Here is a 27,989-nt window from a genome sequence, read left to right on the forward strand (position 1 = left end):
TTGCACAAGCATGAACTTTAAACTGAGAGCAGCAGCACAAAAACAGAGAAGAGACTGAGTGCCAGTTGGCCAGTTGATCATCTGTAAATGTTAGATAACAGAGATTGTGTGGGTCTTCAGGAAGAATCTACAACTGCAGAAAAAAAAAATACAGATTACCATTATGCAGTAGAATAATCAAAATAAACATAGGACAGTGTAAATTATAAGAACAATACCAAAGAGGACTGGACACATTAAAAAAATACCAGGAAATAATAATACATAAATGCACTGCTTTTAACTAAATCAAGAGAGTGAATGAAGTGTGTGGCTAAACTGGGGCAAGAAATTCATAAAAGTCACAAGCAAAAAGCCAGAAATCTTACAGCTTAATATCCATTAACATTACCTGAAGCAGTGTCTGCATGGTGTTTTAAAGGTCTAGAACAGTCTGCAGGCATAGAAGAGCTAGAAATGGATTCAGCCAGTTGAACTTTAGCTTAATAGAACATCCTCTATGCTTGGAGAGGGGAGTAAGTAAGGAGGACATAAGTCTCATTGCTGAGGTTTTCCAGAACCACAGGTGACATGGGAGGCAAGCCAGCTGTAAAGAGTGGAACATATGCATGTTTGTAAGCAATTCAAGCAAGGTATTATACAGACCTGCAGGCTACCACTCAAAAAGTACAAGTAGTGTCAGTTTCTGATGCAGCACTGAAATATTTGTAAATGTATTAGATATGAGAATTAAAGGAACTACCTCAGAACCTTTTGAGCACCCTTTGGGGGCAATATGGGTTGAAGAAAAAGTAATCTTGAGATCAAACCCGCTGTAAAAAATACCTCCAATATAAGGAAGAAGAGCAAACGGGGCTTATTGAGATTGCTGCTATAGCTGTATAGATGCAGAAACAGAACAGCAAAAGCTGTAGCTGATCATGATTACAATCTCATCTATCTGCTTGAAATGACCAAGGCAATAAATCTAAAATGAAATAAAATGAGATGAAATTGCATTTGACTCCTGGAGCACTGGGATAATTGCTGACCTCCCAAAGGCTATTACCTAGCTCCTAAAAAGTAAAAACCATGCAGGATAGACCCGCATCTGAAAATGGATGTCAGTTTGGAGATTAGTAGGATTCATATACCATCTCACAGAACTATTCCAAGCTTTTCAGATCTGTACATCTCCTGAGGTGATTACTAAACAAAACCACACTATGAATATAACCGCTATAATTCCCTGCAGTCTTCTCGCATATAACGAAGTTGTACAAAATATCTCACAGTGCAGCTTTGCAGCATGCAAATGCAGAGGCCATTTTATCACAGGATGCAGAGCGCTGGAGGCACTGCTGTTTGAGGGAGGTATGCACAGAAACAGTACTGTTGAACAAGAATGTCAGATCTTCAAAGTAATAGAAATAGAGAAAACAAGTAAATTCAGCATAAATATTATTTAAGCCAGGTATTTGTTGGTTTGAGGCAGGGGCTACAGAGAACCCTGCTTGAATGAAGTGAAGATTTAGCTCATGCCTATCAATCTTTCACACTGGCCATATTTGCAGGAAGACCCATCAGCCTCCTGGAACACTGCAACCCCACAGGTGAGTGAAAGTCTGCAATACTGAATTCAGGCTACAGCACTTAGATCACTGAGCACAAATGCAATTGTGTATCTGCCACAGCTGTGCTGGGACAGAATCCTCCATTCAAAAGCATGACTGTATACTGGGGAGCATTGAGCTGTGCATTACCCTTGGAGAAACATAGGCTTAACAGGAGGAAAAGGCGTAAAGACTCATTAAGCTCAGTAGATTCTGAGGAAAAGTAGGGCAATTGACTTTCAAACAACAAATCTCAGAAACTGACCTCTGCTGTATCAGTCAGACTTCTGTGGCTTGACAGACATCTTGCAGCAATCCTTGCAGGAGTGACTCCCCACTAACTGAACTGCACTTTGAAACAATGGAGCATAGGCTGTTTCTGGTTTGTTCATGCAAATAACCTGGAGATATAAATCTAGGTCACTTCTTAGCTCTGCTATCACTATCATCACCTTGCAGCAAGTCAAATGGTAAAACTGAGTCAAGACCTGAAATTGTGTCGTCTTTTCAAGAAATCAACAAAGAACAAGACAACTCCTGTGGAAAAATGGCACTCACAGTAGCCTGATGCTGTACTGATGTCAGGACGCTTGTATACTTCAGTGTCTGTTGCCTCAAGAAACATTAGAGCTGGCAGTGGTGAAAGGAATAACAAAAAGAAAATTAAAAAAAATAAATAAATCCAGAGGCTAACAGCCACCAAGAAACAAGGACTGTGCTAATACCAAACCTTTCCCTGAAGATAAATCATGGACTCAAGCACAAACCACCCACTCTGAAGAAACCTTTTAATTTGTCTAAAGTAGGAGTGGGTGAACGTATGTTCTAGCATCGCCCCTCATGTCTGCACATGATGAGCAGGAGGCAAAGGAAATGGATAAGGTGGCAGTTTCTTTACCAGGGCTTGGCAGCAGAATGGAACAAACTGATGAACAACCCATTGAAAATCTTTATAGCTGACTTGTGAAACTCTACACTGCTCCAACAGCTGTGTGAGAGGCAGGCTGTGCAGAAAAAATGCCCACCCACACTTCATGCTGCTAGCAAGTCACATTTGTTGCAGTATTGATGGTGACAGACTAATCCTCTAACCCAAGTTGCCAAGTAAGTTGAGTTCTGTTTTTTTTTTTTTCCTAGTAATAAGCACCAACTTCTGTTTGTGATGTTTCCGGGTTAAGTATGGAGAGTGGTTATAGTCATGTTTAATGCCATCTCAGCCGAATGTAACTGAGGAATACCACAACAGTGAGCTCTGTTAGTCCTGCATAAACACATCTGTGTGCAGAAAATTTGGAGAACTCTGCTTCAAAATAAGAGGTTGAAAGAAAATAATCCGTCTGGAGAAAGATTAAAGGTTGGAGTGAGGTGCCCTCTCTCTCTCTCTCCCCCTCTCTTCTGACATTTCAGCTCAAATAAACATCTGTCTGAGTCTGCACATTGCCTGAAATGGTGTCTGAGGAGCACAAGCCACTCCATCATGTCACATTGGAGCAGGCAGTACCTGAGGTGGCTATGGTAGCACAGGAGATGTATGGGACAGGGGGGTGCTGCTATTGTCCAGCAAAGCCCCACCAGCTGTCATGTTGTCACCTACTCTAGGGAACCTACTTCAACTGGGGGTTGAACTAGATGATCTCCAGAGGTCCCTTTCAACCCCTACAATTCTATGACTCCTGCTCTCCCTTCACAACCTTCTCCATCTCCTCTTCCCCATCAGCAGGTGCTCCAGGCACTTCCCACAGCCAAAGAGCATGGGAAGGCCACCCATGTGGTTTGCTACCCTGCACATCTCCCTGCCCACCCCACTTCTGGCATGCCCCCAATGATAGGAAGCAGCTTGTCCTGGTTTGTTGTATGGTTCATCAAAGTGGTTTTCACAAAAAGAAAGATGTTTGAGAACAAACTTATTGCTCATGCAAGGTCATTCACTGCATCTCCTCTGGAGGCAGGAAATGTTCCTATCCTGCTGGAGAAGCAACAAATCTCCCATGTGGTGACTGCACCTGCCTTGTAAGCCTGAGACTAAAGCTCTCCTAGGAGCTTTATCCATCAGAATACACAACATCTCTATAAAATACAGAGGGAAAAATGTGGGCACACAGAAGACACAGATTATCTATAATAATATAAATTATGTCATCTGTGACCTTTATAGCAGCAGCCTTGTTGTAGGCAGCATTAACATACAGAAGTTGCACTAAAAGTTTTGTTTCCCTTTCTGTCTTTTTGTAGAAATAGGTATAGATGATAGTTTTGAGCTGTGGATCACTATAAATACCTGGCATAACTTTAGCAAGATAGATTATATCAAGAATATAAAAAATATTGTTTTTAGAATTTAAAAGAGGATGTGATGTTAAAATACTCTTTCTGAGTACAGAAGCTCTGTGGGGTTTGCATGATGTCTCATCCACAAAGAAGTTACTGGGAACTGTTTTGATGCAGAACAGCTGAAGGCATGACTTTTTCAAACAACGTGGAAAATGGGGATTTTGTTTTACCTTTCATTGGGCGCCTGCAAATCATGTGATGATGTCAGGTGGAACTGCATATGCGTGTCCAAGAGGAGTAGGCTATGATCAGCCAGTGGAACAGAGTCCTTCTTCTTCCAGGGATTAACCTCAGATAACTCCCTGCATGCTTTGAGTTCAGGCACATGCAAAAGGTCTTAGGATCAGGATAGGAGTTTCTTTACATTGTTGTGCAGTACTGATTGTCTTGAGCTGCCAAAAAGGGAAAAAAAGAAGAAGAAGAAGAAGAAAAAGCCCAATGAATGCACAGTGCAAGGTTATATGTAAAGAAAAGGGTTCTATATATCAGTTGTATACATGTAAGAAACACATGACCAGTGAAAAAGTGGATGGCATGTTGAAGCAACATGTGACTGTGGTTATATTTAACAGCACAGTGAAAACTGAATGCGTATACTTGCAAGCCTAACTGTGCATACAAATGAGCAACGTCTTGTAGTAACAAGATGTTCAGAACTCGTTTTAAGGCTATTATAGTAATTTAAAACAAGTTGTTTTTAAAAATACAGTGATATATGTCTGTTATATGTATGTATGTCTAATGATTTGCACATTACATTTTTAAAAATCAAATTCTCCCACAAATTGTGGAATGAAAATCTAATCAAGTCAGCATTTTAGAATATATGACTATTGTAATGTCATTTTCTGAATATAATTATACTTTTGATATCACACTTTAGCTGTTATAAAGGCAGATAAACATGCAAGAGAAGCACTACAGGAGACTTGGAAGTTTGATTCTATGAGTACTTTTCTGTTTGTGTAACTTAAGTTTTTATATAGCATCTATTTGGTACTTACACACTGGCATCTCCTCACTGCTTGATGGTGATACGTAAAACATTTATCCCTGTTTAATGAAGATATCATTTTTATAACACATTATTGGTATTTTATTCCAGCAGCAAGTTAGATATAATATTACTTCTAAATAGTTCACCATTTATTTGCAGATCTTTTTTAAAGTTTAAATAACTTCATATGGTCAAAATAGTTTATTCTCAGATTCTTTTGGTGGACCATTCCAATTTTACAATCTGGATATATTCTGGTTTTGTGTTGTGTTTTTTTGTTTTTAATATCACACAAAAGCTGTTGGAAGGTCTCATTCAAACGAGAACACCTAAACTCCCTCATAAGAGGAAATTCAACGTTTTCTCTAGTTGACTCACGTGGACTATCTAGGTGTGGAAGCACTTAATATTAATGCCAAAACTATTTGTATTATGACTCTTAAAATGAAATTTAGTGAGTTTAGATTATCAAAGCGATGATAAAAACCACTATTGTTGAGTGAAAGCTGTAAAAGACAGTGGTGGTCTTCTTAACTTCTTAACTTGAAGTCTTAACTTCAAGAGGTCACTAGAGCTCATTTATCTGAATTGAATATTTTACATTTAAATTAGGATTTTGTGAGGTAGAGATGGAAGGATTACTTTGTGAGAGATGAATGAGGGAAAGCGTTGTAATCTGTGCAGAAGGAGGATAAGCGCTGTAGTTCCTCTGACAAGAGATGGATTACAATGAAGCTGAAGTGGTAGAAATTATTAGTAATGGTTTGAATTTAATTAATCTATTAATACAATAATATGAGTAGCTTTGAGATGTGTAATTTACAAGATAAAAGTGTTAGATATATTGAAATGATGCTCTGTTTGTAGTAGGCAAGTTGATAATAAAGCTGGAGCTTCCATTTATAATAAATAAAGAAACAAATCTGCGGTAGTTCCAGAAGAAGTGTGCTCCTACCTCTTCTGCAAGTTTAGCTGTGCTAGCAGAAAGTATCTAGCAAGTAAAGTTGTAACTAAAATACACTCAATAACGGTGAAAATGCACTTTCCTTTATGCCCAGTGACAACAGTGGTTATTCTACTGAATAGACTCAGAACTTCAGAGTGGCTTTCAAAAATCTAGGGTTCTTCCAGAGGCTGGAAGAAGTAGCTGGTCACCCCCTCTGCCTGGTCTCCCATTCCCCTGACAGCATATATTTCATAGGCATAACTCATTAAATGGTATGTTTTTCTACAAACATCCTTGGTGTGAACATAGACTTCCACTGTGTAAGCCCTGCAGAGTATATTTGCACTCAGGCTGTGTGGTAGCATCAGGTTACTCAAGGAATGTTTTAACAGGTTCACATGGGTTGTACAGGCACTTTGGATGCAGTTTCACAGTTCTAGAAACAGGGCTAGGCTGATTCTGGTACCCAACAAAACCAGAATTAGTGAAGTCTGCTAAATACAGCTCCACTCACCTGGCTGGGTCAGCAGCATCTCTGATGGACAGGCCGGTCAGTAACCACCAATGCAGCTGTACAAGCAAGGATATTCATGCCTTCTAACAGCTGCAAGGAAAGATTTTTTTTTCCTTCTAATAGTCTGGCTAGACTTCTAAAGCTTCTTTGAAAAGACAGAGAAAACGGACAGCCATTAGGTACTCCTTGAGTTCAATCTCCTCAGTAAATGTACTACCAGAAGAGGATGGTTAAACCCAAAGAAACAGGTGATTTTGTGGTTTTTCTGAAAAGCTCAATTACCAGCAGCTAAAAGTGCCAGCAGTGGCATTTTTTCAGGTGATCATGTAATTTACAACATTGATATGGGAAGCACAAAAGCTGAAAACACAGATATAGACACTGTGGTATATACATACACATGAAAATGTGAATGCTGGATTGATGTATTTTTATTTCTCTACCAGTAGAAGTACAAAATCTTATTTGCGCCAAGTTTTTTCCAGTGCTAAGGCAACTGATACAGATCCACATTTCCTAAACGCATTTGAATAGTTGTATTTTCTCACTTGTCAGATATTTGCTAATAGCCATTCTGATGACATCTTTGTTACGCTGCTGCTTAGCTGACAGAATTTCATCTGCATAAATGGGTGGAAAGTCTTTTCTTCACATGTCCAACAAACTGGAGACAAAGTGCCTGCCAATGTTTTAATTTCTTTTGCATGTACTAGTTAGAGAGTGAGAAGAATGCTTTCACTCCACAGTGTCATGAATATGGTAATGTATGGAAATCACAGAAAACAGGTACTTAAGTTAAGCACATACTGTACTACAGGAATCCCTGATGAATTCAAGGCTCTTCTGTTTAGAGAAGATGTTGTTGTCTGTTAAGTGACAGACTGCCAGATGTTCATGAAGTAGCACAGTAATGTCTATCGGTATCTTCAACCCAGAAGGTAGCATTTTCCCTATCATCTATGTCATCCTGGCTTTTGATTGTAAATGTCTAAGCTTGCTTCAAATATTAACTCCTTTTTGTTTTATTGATGAATATTTCATAACAGAAAGACTTCAATACATTCATAGAATATAAGTTTTTGCTGCACAATAGTAAGCCCATAATCCTAAAATCTTTTCCTTCACTCAGTATAAGCTTCTAAAAACCAGGTTTTTGAGGTATGTGAAGAATAATTCATTGGTGATTCTGAGCTAGTAGAGAAAATTTTGGCAGTGGTAGAGATATGATGAAAGAAGAAATAATTGTTGTTTTCAATAATGTTTTTATCAGCGTGCTCAAGCATGGTACCATGTATCTCCTGGTGAGGTGACAGCAGTATGTTTTCCTAGGAAACACATTAATGTAGTGCTTAGCTTCAGAATTACCACAGGGCTGGGGGTTAGCTCACCTGCTTTAAATAATCATGGCTTAAAGAGTGGACAGAATAGTTGAGTAAAAAGTTGAGTAAATGTGGTGGTACACACACAGGCTATGTGAAGTAATTACAGATTACTGAGACAGCACTGTTTACAAAGCATATGAAAGTTCCAAGGAAAAGAATCAACATAACTGAAAGGCAGAGTTCTTCTATTTTTCTTCCTGCAGAAATATTCTGTTCTGCCTTTTATTTTGTAGGCTGTTCTGCATCATTAAATTAAAGTCAGTGATGCCAGTAATGACTCAGCTCTGAGCACAAAGCGGTAAGAGCACTTTGATACAAGGGCCAAGTTTTCTGCTGGCCCAAGATTCTCTGTCAGCTGGAGACTGACAGAGAGACATGTCCTGTCCTCCCTACAAAACACTGCCTGCCTGTGTGCCATGGGGAGGCCCCTTGTGGGATTCCCAGTGGAGCCTGCCAGTGTTGTATGTATGTGGGCTTGACGTGAAGTCTGCATGCATCTAGATGACTCCTGCATGGCATAGGGTGTACAGGAAGGCCCCATCCATTAGAGCTGTCAGGCCAACACAGAACAGCATTTAAGAGAATTTAGCTTTGACTGTCTAAAAAAGTAAGAACATCTAAAGGAATAAGAATCAAAAGCTTCATTTCCTCCTTTGCTGTACATGGTTAGTTTTCATTAGTTGAACAGTTTATGTGATTAGCAGGAAAAGATCATGCAAAATATTTTCCCCATCTATCCATGAATACGAATATGCTCGTTACTCACCACATTTGCTGGAACAGAATTCAGCTTTTAGCTTTATTGTTTATCTTTCCAGAAGAAGCTCAAGGTACTTGACACTGTGACAAGATTTTGCTGTTGTTATTATTGCTGTTGTTTGGTACTGGGACTCTGTGTTTCCTAACTCTCTGGAAATGTTAGAGCTATGTTTTGCTGTATTCTCAGAGAGCAAGAAGGCAGATATCACATCAGGAAACTTCAGCAAAGGTATTTGTAAAGTTGCAAGAGGCTGGAGGCAGACCACTGGAAGGGGAATTGTTATGCAGGGTAAGGTGCCGTCAGGGCCACACGTACATGGCAGCACGTAATAAGGATTCTAGATTTATGCAGACATTTTGAGCACATTTGACTTTGGGAAAAAAAAAAAAACAAATATGAAGGATTCAGAAGCAACTTGAATAATCATTAAAAGTGAAACTGCTTTCTCTGAAAAACTATATACATCAAATATAGAAAGTTTTCCATAGGAAAAAATGGAGGTCACACCTTACTAAAACCTTTGTACTGAGGGCTTATAAAATGACCCATACAAACCTGATTTAAATTCTCATAGCTTCTGGGTGAGGGCAGCTGTCTACCTTGCTTAAATGTTAATGTTTCCCTTATCTGATTGCCTTTCTGTACCATGCTCCTTGTTTCAGGGGTCCTGCTTCACCTATTACACCCTTCAAAGCTATTCATTCTTGTCTGCAGTTTTCATAATACTCACTGTGTCTGAGGCAGTCACTTGACTGAGAAACCCCCCAGGAGTTTTCCATCTTAGCTTTTACCCACTCAGCTGCTTATTTCCCCAGTTTTTCAAGGTCGGGGAGATGTATACCTGTAAACCCCAGCTTCATTATCCCCCCATTTGCATAACTACAGAGTATGTGGGCCTTTGTTTGTTACATCACTATTGCAATGAGCATAGAGTATCTCAGTACATCAGTTTGAACTTTCCTTTAGCAATTTGACTTGTCAGACAGTATTCACTCTTCATTCTTGTTCTCATCTAATTTTCCTGTATGCAAGCAAAAACACCTACACTTGAAAAATGTAAAGTATGTTAAATAAGACAACTTGGCTTCCATTCTACTTGCAGATTTATGAGAGACATCACAGCATCACTTAATTTTTTTACAAATTAGAAGTGCATAAGAGGAATTTAGAGAGTGAATGCATAAACCTCTTCATTCTCCAAACATACCTCATACACTCAGCATGAATGTAATGCTGTAGCAATGCAAGTACCATGTGATAATAGCAGGGTGGCAAAGTCTTTGGATACAGCTAATAAGAATGAGCCCAAATTCAACAGAAATGAAGGAAACGAGCTGCTTACCTTCAGAAGGCCTCAAGTGCAGAGGGATCTCCAGCAAGATGCCTTTGCATCTGCTGCCAACTCTTAAATACGGTCTGGGAAAGGATGGATCCTGTCTCCACTCCTTCCAGCCACTCAGGGGCATTGCATGCAGCCGAGCTCCCCTGGGTTGGCCCTGCCTTCCACCAGGTTCTCAAACACTGCTTCAGGCTGCGACTTAACATTTCCACTACAATGAGAAATTCTTCAAACTTGAGGGAAATAGTATTTCTAAATCCTGTTGTCTTATGGCTAAATGATAGTGCTATCCCAAATCCCCATGTGACAGTGATCATGAGATTTGCTTCTATAAGTTCTTTATTTACCTTGTGATCACTTCTCCCTGAAAATCCCTTCCATGAAATTTACTAATTTCCAATGTTCTTTTCTGTGCTGTTGCTCTGAACTGTTGCTCACTGTTGGTTTAGGATGGTGAATCCCTGTGCTAGCTGAAATCTGGGTTCTCTAACAGCAGGTATCATCCAGCCCCTTAGCAGGAGACATCTCCTTAGTAAAGAAATGATGACTACAGCATGGGGACGTAGCTGGACTTTTCCAGAATAAGGAGAATATCAATTTTAAAGTTAAATATAAAGACTTGGTCATCTAAAGCATACTGCACTGTTCACTAGCCTGTTCCACCTCTAGTTCAGTTGCACTACTTGCTGGGGCACTCATAAAAATTACAGCTATCTGAAGTGAAAGATACTCTCTAGTTTTTACCATTAGGAAACAAGCACTCTTTTTAGTTCATAATATGCTCAGTTACCTTTAGATTGATCCATGAATAAATTATAATCAAAACAGACTTATTCACCTTAAAGCTCTCCTGGCTTAAGGTTTCATTGTTGATTCATTATGTTGTCAGTTCTCTATTGGCAGAGTAATGCTTTTTTATATCTGGATAGAGACAGTTTTAGTGGAAGATACTGTTATCTCTAAATGAGTAGGATTTAGCTTTTCTGGTGAGAACAAATTCATCAATGATGAATCCCTGGAGAAACTACTGAAACAAAAATCACAATGTTGCTGAAGATTTGTACAGTTCATTAGTTAAAAGGCAGCTTTTGGAAGTCTTTAGCAGGGAGGGCTGGATTTTTTCTTTCTTTCTGTAAAATATTTCTGCATAATATTTCAAGCTTCCAGATTTGTGATAATGCAGTTATAAACAATGAAACAAAACCACTTAATATATTTATTTTGGCTCCATTATTGATGTTATCCTCTCCAATAGAAACACATTAAATTGTGGCTATATAGAGACAGATGGATACGAATAATGCAGCTATAGACATCATTGATACAGATATATAAGCAGACAAGAATTATCTAATTACTCTGCTTGTTGCAATCTTCTAAACACTTGCTGTGATCCACATATTCATATTGGTTTCTTTTCTAGGCAGATGTTAATGTGACAAAGATACCAGTGTACAAAGAATTTAGTGATGTGGAGATATGTGGAAAAATAAATAAATTTCAAGACATAGAGCAGAAAGAATTAAAAAACAAGCAGGGATTTAAAATCACCAAGTTACTTTGCTTGTGCTTTCATCGGGACTTGTGCCATTAAATCCCCCCTATGCTTTGGAAGATATCCCCCACAATGATTAGGGGTGATTTTTTTTTTTTTTTTTTAATAATCTCTTAAATATCCAGCTCTTTAGCAGTTGTTTCAACATCTTCACTTTCGCTATATCCAGTAACTTACTTCATTAAAATACTGCTTGCCATTTCATATGGTCTTTGTCTCAAAAATGCTTGAAACTACAGGTCTGAACAAGAAGTCTCATCAGCCTTCTCTATATCTGTGCATTACTCATAAGGCAAACCTTCAATACATCCTTCCCAAGCTCCTGAGGCTACATTTTCATGTATTATTTATTGTTATAGAAAATATTACTGCTTTTCGGTGTTGTTTGATGAAATCTGGCTTGGCCACTTGTGAACCACTAGGCTCTAAGCACAGAATAACCAGATCATTTGTATGTGTGCACAGTCATCTTCTGTTAAGACAGTAGAAGCTCACTGTGCATGCCCAAGATTGGACTAGGATCTAGGTGTGCCATTAATTATTTTACATTCCATTTAATCAATTTCTTGATGGAAATACAGCAATGCACAGCAAAAACTCAGGTTAGACCTTGGTATTCTAAAAAAATCATCACTAAGTTTGAAAAGACACCATTTTTATATAGGTTAATTCAACATGCATATCATTACAGAACATCTGAAGTAATATGGTTATGGTACTAATGGTGTTGGATGCTTTTCAAAATGTCTGTGGTTTATAGATTGCTCCAAAAGTAATGCCTCCTCCATATTTCCATAGAAACTACAGCAGCTACAAAGAGCAGAAAAATAACAATATTCGATAGAACAAATTCTCAGCTACAAAGTGCTATTTTTCAACAGTCACCACCATTAGCTGTACATTTTCATCACCAATGAACAAGAGCCTGCACGTAATGCTCATAAAAATCTACACCAGCAGAGGTGACCCACTGTTTCATAATCGCTATGACAACATCATTGCTAGGAAAATGTTGCCCATACAGTCCATCTTTCATTGCCTTGGAAAGAAGGAACCCAGATTATATGATGGGTGTGGCAGACAGTCCAGCCAAGATTGGCAGTGTGCTCCACGGTCTTCAAACTGGTTTGGCTCTGACATTATAATGTTGCAAGGGAAAGGTTGCCTTCTTCTCTGGCCTGACCCTGGAAGTTTGAGCCTTCAGCACAGTCAGTGTTGTGATGTAGCAGTTGGAGACGATGATTTGTCTAGATTCTGGGAAACGCAGAAGGATCACACTTTTGTAATATTCCAACTTTGCCACCATCATTTCCAAGGCACTGAAGCCAATATTCAGCTCAGTACACAATTCCCTGGTCATAATCCACTGATTCACACAGTTGAGCTGATTGAGACACTCTTCATCTTGTGATGTGACAGCTTTGCAAGGTCATCCAGAACATGGCTCGTCTTTCACATTGCTGTGACCACTGATGAAATGCACCACCCACCATCTCACTGTGCTCACATCATCTCTTTGGTTTCCAAAAACATTCTGCAACTATCAGTGAATGTCAATAGACAGGGAGGAATTCAGTGACAGACCTTTGCTTCATTTCTGTGTCAGGTGCCATTCTGTCAGGCTGCCCCTCTGCTGCCATCTGTCACACGGCAACAAAGTGAAATGGAATATTGGTGGGAACATTCAACCTCTATTGCCATACCACCAACACCCACCTCAGACATTGTGGGCCAACATAATCAAATAGGAGGCATTACTTTCAGAGCAGCCCTTGTGCATTCCAGCTAATGGATGTGTCAGATGTTGTATAATCAACAAATACACGGAGCAGTGTGGATAGGCTGGTATCTACAGATCATACAGCTAGAAAGAGTATCACATTGGAAAGGGATAACCAAAAATAAATGAAAATGCTCAGCCATGTCCTAGGCTCACAGAAAAAAAAAAAAAAAACTCCAAAGAGAACGATCTCCACAAAAAGATCCTTTCTCAGTGGCAGTCAGCCCTTAAATGGGGTTTGGGAGAGGTGGAGCCAGGAGGAATTGCCTTCACCTGTGCTCCCGCAGCTGACTCAGTGCTTGCCTCAGGTGATCAATCAGAGGTTCAGGCCATGACTCAACAGATGTAAAAATCTGTTTTTTAGAGAAAGGATTAATTGCCTTTGTCTACCACTCTTTGTCTATATAACAAAATGGATCGTTATCCTCAAATCACCTATTTTATTTCAATATGCTCAACATTTGTGTCTGTGGAAAGTAAGAGATTGTGTATACATTAGGAGAATAGAAAAATAAAGGCTTTATTTTACAGAGATTTGGCTATACTTCCCAAAGTTGATTTTCAATCAGTCATGCCATGAACAACTGTCTTTTTTTCTTTACTACTTCAGTTAAAACCTCAGGAAAATTAGCTTTGCTACCTATTCTGCAGTTCAGTTCCTGGCTAGGCAGGGAAGAGTCCAAATATGCTTTATCATCAGGATTGCTTCCTTCTCAAGCCCAAAGTTGTTGGCATCAGCACATACATTATGGAGAGAAAATAGTGGCACAGTTACTGCTTGCTTGTAGCCAAAATATGTTTCTAATTGATGCAGCCTAGGAGGTATACATGAATGTTTTCTAAGTTTGTATTTTTTTAGATTTCTGTTAAAAGTCTTTTTTTTAAAAGGTTTTTATAAAGAATCCAATCTTTATGTGTGTGCTTTAAAGCTTGTTTAGACTGAAATGAGACAATTTTTTACTTCTACTTGTTTTCCTTATGAAAAAAACTCTGTTTCTACGTACTTATTTCCTTTGGTATGTAAGGCCATTATGTTACTGCTGTTTGCAGTAATATTTAAAAGCTTAATTTAAGCTATCCTAGAGCTTTTTATTTCCAAGAACATGAACCACAAATGTATGGCAACTGCACAGAAAAGAAGGATTTATTGATATCTTTAAGGAAGCCCTTGAACATGACATATAGGAACAAAGTTCCCACTGAACAGATGAAAAAAGAGCCTTGTATCATTGGGCAAATTCAGGTGATAATAGCTAGATTTGGGACAGATGTTGTCTGGGATCTGCAGCATCACCTCAGCTCTGGTCTTGCATTTACCTAGGTTGAGAGATTGTCCCAATGTACGGCATTCCCAGCCTGCAGCAGGTCTCCTTTGGAGAGCACCATGAGACTGATCTGGCCCAAAGATAAAAATCTGTTGCAGCCACAGACCAAGTCTGGGAAGCAGGGAAGCATTTCAAGGACCTCACTTTTGGTCTGCGTGCCAAAAACCTAGCAGCCAGGAAAGCTCTTATTTGTCATAACAAGTGGCCTGAGGTTCCATGGTTGGGTATCCTGACTGACTGACAGCTCATTGAGGAATTTTTCTCTCATGGAGCAGTGTATCCTCTTCTGGATTTACTTCATTTAAAAAAAAAATAATAATTTCTAAATTTTTAAATAATTCTGTTTTTAAAATTCACATTGAAATTCCCTCTTTAAAAATTGATAACCACAGCAGTACTGTAACTTGTTTGATATGCTCTTTGAGGTTGTATTATTAGTGTGAATTAATGCTAGCAACTACTGAGGCTATGTATCCCCTGTTACTACCTGCTAATTTCTGCAGTGCTGCTGTAGCTTCTGAACAGGATTTAGTCAGATGGATAAAATATTTTTTGCAGTCTGAGGAACTAGTTTCAGGGCAGGAAGGGCACAATCTGTTGCATCAAGCAAAAATCCATGTTTTCTACCATTATTTATTCACCTGAATCAAATCTTTGACTGTGGCCTACTAGATTTCTCCATATATCTGCTGTGCCAATAAAGGGATTTTTTCTATTAGGAGTGTGGGAGTTTGGCAGGTTTATGAAATCTGAACAAGCACTTCCATGTTCCTGGGCAACATGTGAGTTTTGCAATTTAGTGAAATTTTCCTCTCGGATTTGCTTAATTGGGCTCAAGGATTAAATGTCACAGAGAAGACTACAAGTGTTTCATGGAGATAAATGATGAGATTAGAATGTGTTTCTGTTTATTTGTTGAGCCTTTCTTTGGTTAGACTGTTTGTGAGCCTTACTTTGACAGGGCACTACAGCCTTCTGCTATCAGAACCTGAAATACAGGTTTGTATGCTTTTAAAATACACAGGTATCCCTAAATAGCTACACAAGTTGTCTCAAACACAGCTAGAGCCCTTCTAAGTAAACTGATAGTTTTGTGATACCTTTCCACATTCTATAGAAATGAAGTTACACTTTTGAATTATTTAACATGGTACATTTTTATATATAAGCAAGTATGCAGTAGGGAAATAGAAGTCTGTTGGATGCTGACATGCAATTCAGCTATTTTTCTGCTGCACCATATTAATATTTTAATATTCAATATAGATTTTCAAGTCAGATCCTGAAGTTCATGGTTGATTTTTATTCACTTCTCACTCTGGTACAGTCCCACTGATTTTTATTTCAATCTCCTGAGTGAGAAGCAAGTCACACTCAACACTCATTTTATTATGCCCTCTTATTAAGTATATTAATAATGTTTCCTGATTTTTTTTTTCCCAGAAACTACCCAGTTTTGGGCCTTACCTGGAACAACGTAAAAAAATTATAGCTGAGAACAAGATGAAACTGAAGGAACAAGGCACAGCTGCTGTGCTTCCTGAAAAAAAGCATTTCATTCCAAAGAAGCCCATTCCAGCAATCAAGGTAAAAAAAAAAAAAGTAGTATGTTTATATGTAAGATGTGATCAGCCATCAGGCAGTTGACATGCATAGCCATTTCTAGCAGTTTAAGTTAGTTATTACTGCTTTTAAGCTTGTTAGAGGGCATCAAAGACAACTATTTATGCAGACTTTCTAGCTTTTAACCAAAATCAATGGGAAATGATTTGTGATGTACATGTATAGGTATTTTCCTAATGTCATTTTTCAAAATCAAGATATTCAGGCAGTGGAAAAGTAATTGTAGAACACTGTGAATGCCTTGAAGAATGAAGTCGAATTGTTAAAAATTTCTCTTAATTTGAACACAACAGTATAAGTTCCATTTTGCATGATATCTCTTGATTATTTGTGATGTATTAAACAATTCCATCTCTCCTGTAGAATCAGTGGAAAAGGTTGGTGTTCGATACACGTGAGTGCTGAGTCCTAGGTCTTCAAACTGAACTTTTAATGTTGGAAGTTGTTTATCTAAGGAACTGATCCACCCTCTGCAATGAGTAAATGTCAAGATGGAAATAAAACCTGTGCTCCCATCTACTGCATAGTCCATACATTGGAACTTTTCCCTTCCTTTAAGTAACCAATAAAACTAAATGTCATCAGCTAATCATTCTAGGAGCTCTCTTTAAAACCTACTTAAACATGATGTTTAAACAGTAAAAATAATAATAAAAAAAAATCAGGCAAAAATAATTAAATACAAAAGGAAAACTTTTATCAGCAATATCCCGTAGGCTCTCTTATGAAGCCATGTGGAAATATCTGCTGAACTCATTAACAGTCTTTATCAGATATGGAAGAATATCATATATTCACAGATAGATAGAAAGGTAACTTTCACTGTGTGATCAGTCTTGTATGAATTCCTGCAAAAATAAGGCCAAACATAGCATACAACATGGACAGTGACTCAAAATATATAATTCCCAAGGAAATTTTGCAACATTTACTGCCATGTCCTGCCTTCCAAGCTAGCTGCTAGGACTGAAAAAAAAAAAGCCAAGGAGAATTTTTCTGTCATCTTGTTTAATTTCAATTATTTGCCACTGCTGTAGACCTCCCTCACTTCTGGACGGATCATTTTGGTATGAGCCCTGCTACTGAAAATCTCTCCCCTCCTTTTGTGCAGAGGTTCCCTTCTTTATGTATGTGAAAAGTCCCAAAGAATAGCAATGTACTTTTTTTTTTCCCCGCACTATCATGAACATTTTCAAAGCCTACTTGACCTCAGAGGTTTTATGGTTCTATTCTCTTTGCAGGAAAGTATTGATGTAGGAGAAAAGAGAAAGAAGAAACAACAGCCAATAACTGCATTTTCAATGAGATAGTGTGCTTCTGAAAACAGCTGAAAATGAAAAAAAACACCAACCAATACTGTCCAAAAGCAAATAAACTGAATGATAGAAAAATTTTAGCAAGAGGGAAAAACAGACATAAAGACTTGAAAAAAACATAAATAATAAGTTGAGGTCAATAATTTATCATGCCCAATTTCAACTACAAAAGCAAAAAAGAGCCAAACACTCAGAGACAGGTTAAAAAAAAGAATAGAGGCCTTACTGCAGGGAAGAGGAAAATGAATTCCCCAAAACAAAAACTTTTGTTCATAAGGGCACTAAATACTTTTGTGTGTGGTGGCTGTGAGGAGCTTCTCAGCCAAAGAAATCAGGCTAGCCTTTTTCTCACACCTTCATTAAGACTGAAAAGGACTTTAGCAATTAGAAGAAGGCAGCTGATTCGTGACAGTCTTTCAGCCTTAGCATCTCTTTAGAGGGATATGCTTTAATCATAGCGAGAAAAACAGCAATGAGAGATGTCCACTAAGAAATAACAGAATACCTGGACTTTGCTTTGCTTAGGGAGCTTGTCACTCTACAAAAGGATGCGTTGATAACGTTTATTATTAAATGACCCATCCATAACACATTGTGGAAAAAATCTGCCAGGAAGATTGAGAATATTCATTACAGACGCTGAGTGAAACTTACTGAAAAAAGATGACTTATCTGATACCCTTCCCTGATCATGGATTCTCTGCAGAGAGGCAGATGAGCTCAGAGTTGAGTGATTTATCTGTAGCTGTCCTAGAAGTATTCACATTTAGAATTACAAATCCCAAATTGTCTCCAAGTAGTTCTGTCTTGGCTGACCCTCTGGACAGTAAGGAGAATACATGCTGTTAGTATCGGGGGAGTGGGAATGGCCAGCTCTAATAACTAATCCCTGGCCAACCCCAGCCCTGTGAAGCAGTGGTATGACCGAAAGCTGGGAGTACCTAAGAGTCAGCTGCCCATGGAACAGCCATGACCCTTGGTTTGGCCGGCTGCATTTTTGAAGGGGTGCTGCAAATTTCCTGATGTTTGTCCAGAACTCCCTCATCTGTCTGATCTGCTGTTGGATTGGTGATATGTAAATTCCAACATTTGTTTAAATTCTTCACGCTGCCAAAATGCCTTTTTTATAGACTTAAAAACCCTCTGTGATTATCCAAAATTTAATTTAATTTTTGGATAGCTTTCCCCATGGCTTTTCCCTTTATTTTCTCTATTTTTCAGTATTAATCAAAACTGCATATTTTGACACTCAGCAGATTTGTTTCTTCTTTTCTCACTTTTCTGTACTTCATATGATGGATATATGCCCCGAATCTTTTATTTTCTGTTGCACTTCTGCATAAGTCTCACATGTGTATTTGCCATGTCTTCTTTCTTTACCACTTTCTTTAATCTTTATTCCTTATATAATTTGTGTGGTTCATTTCTCTATAACCTAGTTTCTTGTAATTGAGACCCAATACTGTAATGTTTGGTCACCATTTATCTGACTGTTTATTCCTTTTATGCTTCACAGGCCTGTCCTTGGGACAGAATGCCATTCACAACCAGCAGGTCTCTACTTCTACTAATCTAAAGATTTCCCTGCTTTCCTTACCTGCTGTTGCTGTCATTAGAGTGACCATTTCTCCTGAACGTGGTGGGACACACTAAGAGTTCTGTGTTGAAGTAAAATGTGCGATATGAGGACGAGCACATGTGCACCCCTTGAACCTGCACTATGAGACGCTCACAGTGCCTGCATTGTGTTGTGGCCTTCTAAAGGGAGACTAGAGTAGGACTGTGATGTTTGGCATCTCCAGAGCACGCGGTCTTTTTCAGTGGAGTCTGCATGAGTTTGGGTGAGCTATGCCTGAACTGTGAATTGTATTTACAAATATAGGTTTACTAATACGATGGCTAATGAAACGCTAATTTCAATTAAAGGTTTGATACACGAACATTAAAAATACAGCTATAGTAATAAAAGTAACATTGTAAAAATAATATCCTACAGAACAGATCTGCTCCTTGTGTATACTCAAAACCACATCTGCTTAGCTTAGTGACAAAATGAATTTTTTCTGTACTCATTAGTAACATAAAACTAATGGATTCTGCTCTGATTCTCTCCATAGCAACTGAATTCCCTGCCAGTTCCATTTACAGGACTAAATTCCTCTCCCATTTCACTCGGTACAGTTTTGTTGAGAAGAGTGGGACAGCACAGCAGTAACCAAATGAGTGCTCCAGGTCCCAGTGATTGCAAAGGTGTAACTTAGGGCTAAATTCAACTTCCAGATTTTTTCTCATTTTTTTGTTAATTGCTGCTGGTAATGCACAAGCCAGAAGCACACAGCTTGACGTTCAAAACCTGGCTTCTGTTTGCAGGTCTGGCATTTGGCACAAAAAAAGCATTATACTGTAAACACTGCAAATTTGATCTGGAGGCCATTGAGATATACCAAGTGTGGAATCCCATAGTGTCATTTTAGACAGTCTCTTATTGGAGTGAAACTGCATTTTTAAACTGTGAAAGCTGATTGTTTCTTGCACTGTTTATTTTGTTCCAAACATTTATGATTCGATGGGAGCAAGAAACTCGGAGATAGCTCGAGATGCTGTGAAAGGGTGCACCTGCAGAACATGTTTTAAGTACCAGTGTTATTTTAGTCAATAAACTCTTCAAACTTTGCAAATGGATAAAGATGTGCTTTCTCCTTGAGAAGGAAGTGCATAAAAGACACAGCATCCAGGAGCATAAATGAGAAGTAAATCATTGACACAGTCATTTGAAATCACTTTCAAGCCTTCAATGTCAGCACCCTCCTTTGGTTTCTTGGTCCCCAAAAGAGTGTTTTGTGTGCTTTGAGAAGTGAGACTTGCTTACAAATTCAGAAATCACCATATCATATGCATTGTTTTTGCTATTCCCTTTGTAAGTTTATAGCTGGAAAAATCTGTTTTCATCATGTTCTGCTTAGTAACCATTTCCTTAGCTTACCTAATGGTATCCTAAATCTTGGACTGTTTCCATCCTTTCCCCCAGCTGCTTCTCTGGAAGGCCATTAACCACCTCGCTCCTTCCCTGCTTTAAAAGAAACCTTTTCTAATTTCCAGCTTTGAATTTATTCATGTCTGGCTTATAATCATGCGTTCTTGTGCCAACATTGTCGCTTATCTTGAATAGCTCTTTTCCTTCCCTGATGTATATATAAAGAGACATCATATTCCTGCTCTGCCTTCATCTTCCTAGGCTAAACATCTTGTTAGGCTCTTTTTGTCTTCTCTTGTAAGCAAGGCCCTACACCCCCTGATTATATGAGGAGCCCTTCTCAGCAACCTGCCAGAGCTTTGGCTTTTGTAACATCCAAACCATATTTAAAGTATACAAATGTGAATCCAGCACCTCCCTGAGAAAATTGTTAATTACCTACGCTGTTTAAATGTCTGCCTTTGTTAGATTAAAAAGCCCTTCGCTATCAGGAATCTCCCTGTGTAGACACTTTTAAAATGTGAGCAGGCAATGGAAAGCTTTTTCTCTGTATGTTGCACAGATTTTTTATCACTGCTTCAGATTCTAAGACAGAAGCACAGTCCCGTACTTGCAGACAACAAATGTATTTGTGGCACACTGTGCGTTGTTTGGGAGCTGTTTACACAGGAGAGAGGCTTATACAATACTTAGTATTGCTGAGGGCAGTAGATCACAAAGAAACCTCTAGCAGGTATGGTACAGACAAGCCTACATGAGACTTGAAACAAACAGGAGCTGAATTCAACAACTACAATTTTTCAGCAGACACTGATGACTGCAGAAACCTGAGAACTGTAGCAACCTGAAAACTGCTGAACAATTCCCAGTAAATCCATTAACTTTTCTGAGAAAGAAAAAGAAAACACGGGGGCACGAGCAGTTCCTAAGGAATTATGTTTGATTGAGTTACTGTTCATCAGAGGAGGTACGCAAAAGGGCTGTGTGTTCAAGCTTAGCCCTTTGCAATAGCAGAGCAAAAAGTATTAGCTTAAACACTTTCAAAGTAGTTAATTGACCTTTTACAGTGGTTTAAGCAAACAGATTTTACTCCAAATTTGCAGTGAATTTGGACCATGCACATAATCAGCTTGCACAGCTCTGTTGATGAGTGCTAACTCATTAAGCTGTGATAACTTGCTCACTTGCAGTCGTCTGTCCACACTCATCATGCTGCCTTAAGCAATGTGCCCTAGACATTTTATACTGGAAGAGCATTAATCTTCTTTACGTGTTGCAGAGAACGGGAAGGCTTTTAGCATTGGCTGAATGCAACCAAGGTATTTCACTTGTAAGCAAGTTAGAATTTGGCACAAAGAAAACATTTGAACATTTTTGGAACAACATAAAAAAGTACAGTTTCCCTATTCTTCTTCCTGGGTTTAGGATATGGCTGTATTTCCTACCTCAGCAGACATTAACAGCAACCCCATAAATCCTACCACTGCATCCAGTGAGATACAAAATTTATCTCATGGTGTAAAGACACTACTGTAACTTACATGATGAAGGCCAGGCAAATAGAGACTCAATAGGCAAATAGAGACTTCAAAGCTCTCAGCAGTCTCAGGAAGAAAAGGTTGAACCGGTCTCTATATTTAATCCATGTAGCAAAGCTTTTCTGTAGAATTAACATTGATAAAGCTGTGTTACCTTATTCCTCTGATGTGGCATAGGAAGGATTAGTGATACTTAATTCATTTGAAAGTAAGGCTGCCCAGAACAACATATGCAATGAAAATGTAAAGTACTGGAATCCAGATCTTCAGTTTTCTGTTTGAGAACTGAAAACTATAGTGAGGTTTTTGTTGTTGTTGTAAATATTACTTCCTCAAAAATATTGGGAAACAACATGAAAATAAACTCTTATCATGTTTCTTGGCAATGAAAGACTAAAAGTAAATACTTTGAAGCTTATAATTCCAGGTAGACTTGTCTGTGTCTCTTTTTTGGCTTGACCTCTGGCATTTTTCAATTGACTTTTATCAAATTCCCTAATGAAAATGGTAATGACTTCTTTGTTTATCACAGCAGCATGCCTTTGAAGCCAGGTTTGCGCACCTAAAATTCAGTAAGATTTTTGAAATACCTAACAGTTGTGCCCCTTATTAAAACAAATGTAGAATGTATTGTTGTATCACATAATGTGCATTTATTGAGCTCCACATTTTTTAACCATGTAGAACCCTGCACCTAAAATCTAGCTTGTTTAGCAGCATGAGAATTGTTGTTGAAGCCTACTTAGCAAGCTCAGAAAATATCCAGGCAAGCAGTACTGATTCCCACAGAGGGAATCTTGTAAAATGCAGTGATGTTCACCATCTGTGCTATACTTCCGCAAGTTAAGCTGATTTAACTGAGGGAAATCTATTGTCTATAGAACCTGGGACTTGCCCCATCCCTGCCTTTCACTTAGCACAGTTGAACTGCCACTGAACTGTGTAGTTTCCCTTTACATAAAGAGCAAATGATTTGCATCATGTAGGTCCCCCACAATTTCTTTTAGAGGGCGCGTCCTCTTCCTGTGTGTACCCACACCGTGTGCGTCTGCCATGCAACGTATATTTTCGCAGCACAGGTGTGCACATTTGATGCCAGAAAAACCTTTCCTGGGTAGTTAAAAAAACTGAACCCAAACTTGTAGAATGAGACCCACATCTTATTTCTGTACAATATTTGCAATAATCTGATGATCTTCATGTCGTTTATGCATCATTCTTACTAGAGCAAGAAAAGCAATTATTATTCTCAGTTTATTTGAACTTTTCTAGCTATGAGTTCTCAGATCTTTGCTAATGAAAAATGACCAAGGATGGTCAGATTGCCTGCAGCATGTCCCTCCTGTTTTTGTGCACCATTTTGTTTCCTGAAATGTCACACAGTAATGGTAAAACATGGACAGATAAAATAGTGTGTTCAAAAGTACAACATATGTAAGCTATTTGTACAATGTATTTATATACAGATATATACTTTTAGAGCTGCTGCATACATTCAAAATGTACCTTTATGAAGCTTTCTATGTATTTTACAGAATATGTGAGAGTTGACAAATTGGAAATTTATAAGAAAAATCCTAAACATCCTCACAATACCTGGCCAGTTTTTCTATATTAAAGTAACTAGAGAGTGCTCCTGTGCAGCTATAGAAACAGCTTAGGTATCTTCTAAATGAGTCAATAATTTTTTTTCCCTAGGATGTAATTGGAAAAGCACTGCAGTATATTGGAACATATGGTGAGCTCTGCAACACAGAGCAAGTTGTGGCTCTGATTGACGAGGAAATGTGTATCAACTGTGGCAAATGTTACATGACCTGTAATGATTCCGGCTACCAGGTAAGAGCACAGCTGTAATTAGCAGGAAGGCACAATGAGTTGTCTTTCTGCTGCTGGGAAGAAAGAATCCACCTTCTGTTAATGAGCAGGTGGCAAAAGCAGATGTCTAAAACACTGCATTTGCACCCCAGCGTGCTTCCAGGCTATGCCATACAAGCCCTGTCGGAGCCATGTGCTCCACAGCACCCAGTGCAGCTTCTCCTGGGGGGCTACGCAGAGATAGGACCGCCTCTCTCTACTCACTCTGGTTCACTCTGCTGGCCCCTCCCTAACCACAAGTGGGAACAGGGTTCTTCCTGTGAGGAAGAAAATGAAGGAGGTCATGTCAGATGGGTCAGATGGAGACAGGAAGACTCCGGGGAGACCTGAAAGCAGCCTGTCAGTATCTTAAGGAGGGCTATAAGAAGGGGACAGGCTCTTTAGCAGGGTCTCTGTGAAATCTATTGTGCATTAAACAATGATTTCTACTCTATTTTTTCCATTCATCGCATTACAAGAAAGGTTTGTCAAAGACAAATACTTTAACTGAGCAATGAGTCTCCTCAGAACACCAAGACCTTTTGTTTTTCTTTAATTCAGTTTAATCAATATTGTCTGAAGACTTACTTAACTACATACAGCCAAGGAAGGAAGCCTTCCCATCTAAAATCAGCTTCTGTAATTAAAATAACTGTCAGAACAAAGATAGACATGTTTTTTCCATTGATATGAGAAATTCAATGCTAACAAGATTAGATGATTAGAGTAGTCTTTATCTAAATTTCTTCTTGACACTGTGATCTTCACTGCCTTGCGTCACATTTCCCAGCAAAAGGGAGACTGTAGTTCTTGGAGAGCAAAGGACTGTGTCCATATTCAGCGCAGCTTACTTCTCTATAACTGGAAAAAAATCAGTACCAAAGGAACCAAAGTGTAAAACCCTAGGAGGTTCTTAGCACAAAAAGTGTTTTTCCTTAAATATTTAAGGAAGTTGCAAAGAAATTAATTGTAGAGAATTGCAAAGAAATTCTTAATTGCAAAGAAGACAAAAGCCCCACATACCTCAAAATATCATCTGCTTATCTTTGTTTCAAAATATCCACGCTGCTCAGCAGGGCTACCCCCTTGTAGGGCTCCAACAGAAGGGCCTTCCCTAACTTGAAGGTGGCACTGCAGTCCAGGACTCTGTCTCTTTGAACTCCTTAATGATGCACATTGTTACTGGGGAGAAAGGAAGGAGTCCTAAATACAAACCAAAGTTTTCTTTGTGCTCAAGCTGAATTAAAACACACAGATTCAGGGTGTTTTGTACCTACTGTGTGCCCTCACCTTTTCTGCATCCATTTCATCACTTTCTACCCTGAAAAACCCCAAATGCCACAGACGTGTCTTGGACGTGCCCCACAGACCCACCCACTTGCTTTCCAGCTGCTGGCAGTACCTGGGGATATTTGCCAGGCCCCACTTTGTTGCAGATACGTGAGAGTTTGGTTTCCAGGCCTGACCTTGTCTTCCTAAAACTCTTAGACTTTCCACTGTTTATTTTTTTAAAAACTTCCCTAGGCTTGTTTCTTAGACATTGAAGCTTTTGTGGTTGTGTGATGCTTTTGTTTATGCTTTTAATTGCCATTTCCATTATACCAAGAGCTTATTTCATTGAGACTTCAATTGTTATTTCACATTCAAATTCACTTATCACACTAATTGGTAATGAGGATTCACTGCATGGAGATGTGAGAGAGAAAGCAAGTTCTGCCTGCCCAAAACTCACGTAGCCCTTTCGAAGACTTGCAAAGGAAAATAATCACAGGAGGCACAGCATGTTGTGTTTTTCCCCACTTTTTATTAAATTAGATTGTTTGTGCTTTGCTGACAATAAAAAATCAGAAGAGCCTGGAGGTGCCTGCTGCCAGCACTGCTCTACGGCCACAGGTGTGTCCCAGTGTGCCCTGGCAGAGGACTGTGCTGTAACACCGCCTCTGGACAGGGAAATGTCCCTGGGAGCCTGAGCTGCAGGGGCCGGAGTCATCCCTTGCAGCCCATCCTGGTGGGTGGGATGGCATTCCTAATTGCAGAGTCATGGGGCTTCTTTCCTGCCAGCCTAACAGTTGCTATAGCTGCAGCACCAGAGTGCACCAAGACGTCTCCAAGAGCCGCACTACAGGAAATGCAGGCGCTGAAATGGGAGTGGTTCTGACCTTTTCCACAAGGGACATCAATAACATGCACTCCCATTCACAGGCTATCCAGTTCGATGCCGAAACCCACCTGCCTACGGTCACCGACAGCTGCACGGGCTGCACCCTGTGCCTCAGCGTCTGCCCCATCATCGACTGCATCCTCATGGTTCCCAGGACCACCCCGTATGAGCCCCGGCGAGGGTTGCCCCTGGCCCTGAGCCCCCTGTGCTGAGCTGTGCCGGCCCTGCTCTGCCTCACCACCGCTGATTTGCCTTCTAATTAACCCTCAAAATCTACTCATGAAAAAAACCGTGATATTGGGAGTCATTACAGTAAACTCTTTTTTTCCAGTTATTATTTTTATGACAATTAGGTTCTGAAATTACAGAAAGGCAGCAATTAGGTGGTTGTAGCTGTCATTTGTCCACTGTCTGAAATGTAACTTTTTCCTTGCGATTCATGCTGTAATTTCAAAAGTCCTCTGTAGACTGTTTAATCTCTATGTAATTTCTGGCTGTAAATATAATTAAGAAACCATTTTTAATGAACTACAAATCAATGTACAAGCTAACTGTTTTCAAGGAGGCATTTTGTAATTAAACATTACATTTAGTTTTAAAAGAGTTTCTTAGAAGATGTAATTAACTACACAGCATTCAAACAAAGTGATGTTGCTTCTATTTTTCTATGGGAAGAAATGAAAGGGAATTTAAAATAGGATTTAAGAACTGGATTAATCACTTTCAACTACTGCAGCATATGGTAGTGTATTTTTATAATCCTTTCTAATTCTTCCTCACACCAGTCACTTAATAAGAATAAATTTGCTGTGCACTGACACATGCTGAACTCTTTAGATTTGGTGTTGCCCGGGTAGCATCATCTCTACTTTTCCCCCCAGTGAATACTTACAACATCTATCTACAAACAGTTAAACTGGCTTATTACAAAGCCTGGATTTCATTTTAGGATTTGGAGAAGGGACAACGTGTTTTTTCCAAGCTCATCCTCTAAATAACTTTTTAATCATGCCAATTAATGTTCCGGAATGTACATGTTACAGGTCAGAGATCTGATTAGGTGCAATTGGAATACACACCCTGCAGACCACGTTTGCCAAACATACGTGTGTGTATAGGGCAAACTGGCAAGATGATTTCCCCCAGTGCCAATTCTTCATACTTAGTGGTTATGTATGGTTACAGTGATTTCACAACCAAAAAGAAATACAGATTTGTCTGTCTTACTGAACAATATCTCAGTATTAATCCATTTTTCATTCACAGTAGGAACTTTCTAATATGAATGTATTGCTGTCAGCTTAACTTAAGAATATAAAGCCTTTAGTTCCATAATAATAATAAATGATCTATCCATTCAATTTCTTATACCCTATATTGCAATTGGCAAAAGCTTTGATTAAAAATATTCTGTAACTTTCATGTCCTGGTTTACGATTTGTGCACCAAATTACAAATAAATGTTGAAACCAACTTGTTGATACTGGGTTGTGTTTTTTTTGTTTGTTTTGTTTGTTTGTTTGTTTGTTTGTTTTATTTACTAAGCAGAATTTTCTTTCAGAGACTTGTCAGGTGGTGTTTCGTGATCTCTGTAATGCACTCCAGGAATCATTAATGAGTTAACTTACGTGTACATTATTCCACTAATTGCCTGTAGTGCAGAATGCAGCGTGCTCTTTGCCCATTTGGTGTTTCTTTGTCTCCCGTTGACGTGTCTTCCTTTTGCATCCTTTTCCCCATGCTTAAGGCTCACCTTGTGACATCCGTTGGCAGGCTCAAGCCCAAAGTCTCCACTAATAGCTTTGTCTTTATACTTCTCCTCAAAGTTGTGGATTTTTCACACTTGAGTAGTAACAGATAGTTTTACTGATTAAAAATATTTGCCTGAAACTCATTTCAAGCTCTTGGTGTTCTGGTAGCTGCTTCTCTCACATGAGTCATTGGAGACTCAGTAAGAACAAGTTGTTTGTTGAGTGTTCAGAGTGAGGTCTGGGTGGTC

The 27,989-nt window shown here is 39.0% G+C and overlaps 1 protein-coding gene across 3 annotated transcripts in view; it reads left to right on the top strand.

The window, feature by feature from the left end:
- The window catches only part of DPYD (dihydropyrimidine dehydrogenase), a 316,870-nt gene extending 289,407 nt beyond the window's left edge, over positions 1-27,463 (top strand). For 2 of the 3 annotated variants that reach the window (XM_025152950.3, XM_025152951.3), the window contains 4 exons: positions 1,554-1,592; positions 15,965-16,108; positions 23,671-23,811; positions 26,032-27,463. In XM_025152950.3, coding sequence (XP_025008718.1) covers positions 1,554-1,592; positions 15,965-16,108; positions 23,671-23,811; positions 26,032-26,202 — 495 coding nt within the window. In that variant the 3' untranslated portion in view covers positions 26,203-27,463. The remainder of the gene's footprint in view (positions 1-1,553; positions 1,593-15,964; positions 16,109-23,670; positions 23,812-26,031) is intronic. The other variant, XM_426639.8, reaches the window with a different exon arrangement.
- Positions 27,464-27,989: the final 526 nt, after the last annotated feature.

This window comes from Gallus gallus, chromosome 8, assembly GCF_016699485.2.
Source record: "Gallus gallus isolate bGalGal1 chromosome 8, bGalGal1.mat.broiler.GRCg7b, whole genome shotgun sequence".
Taxonomy (NCBI): Eukaryota; Metazoa; Chordata; class Aves; order Galliformes; family Phasianidae; genus Gallus; species Gallus gallus.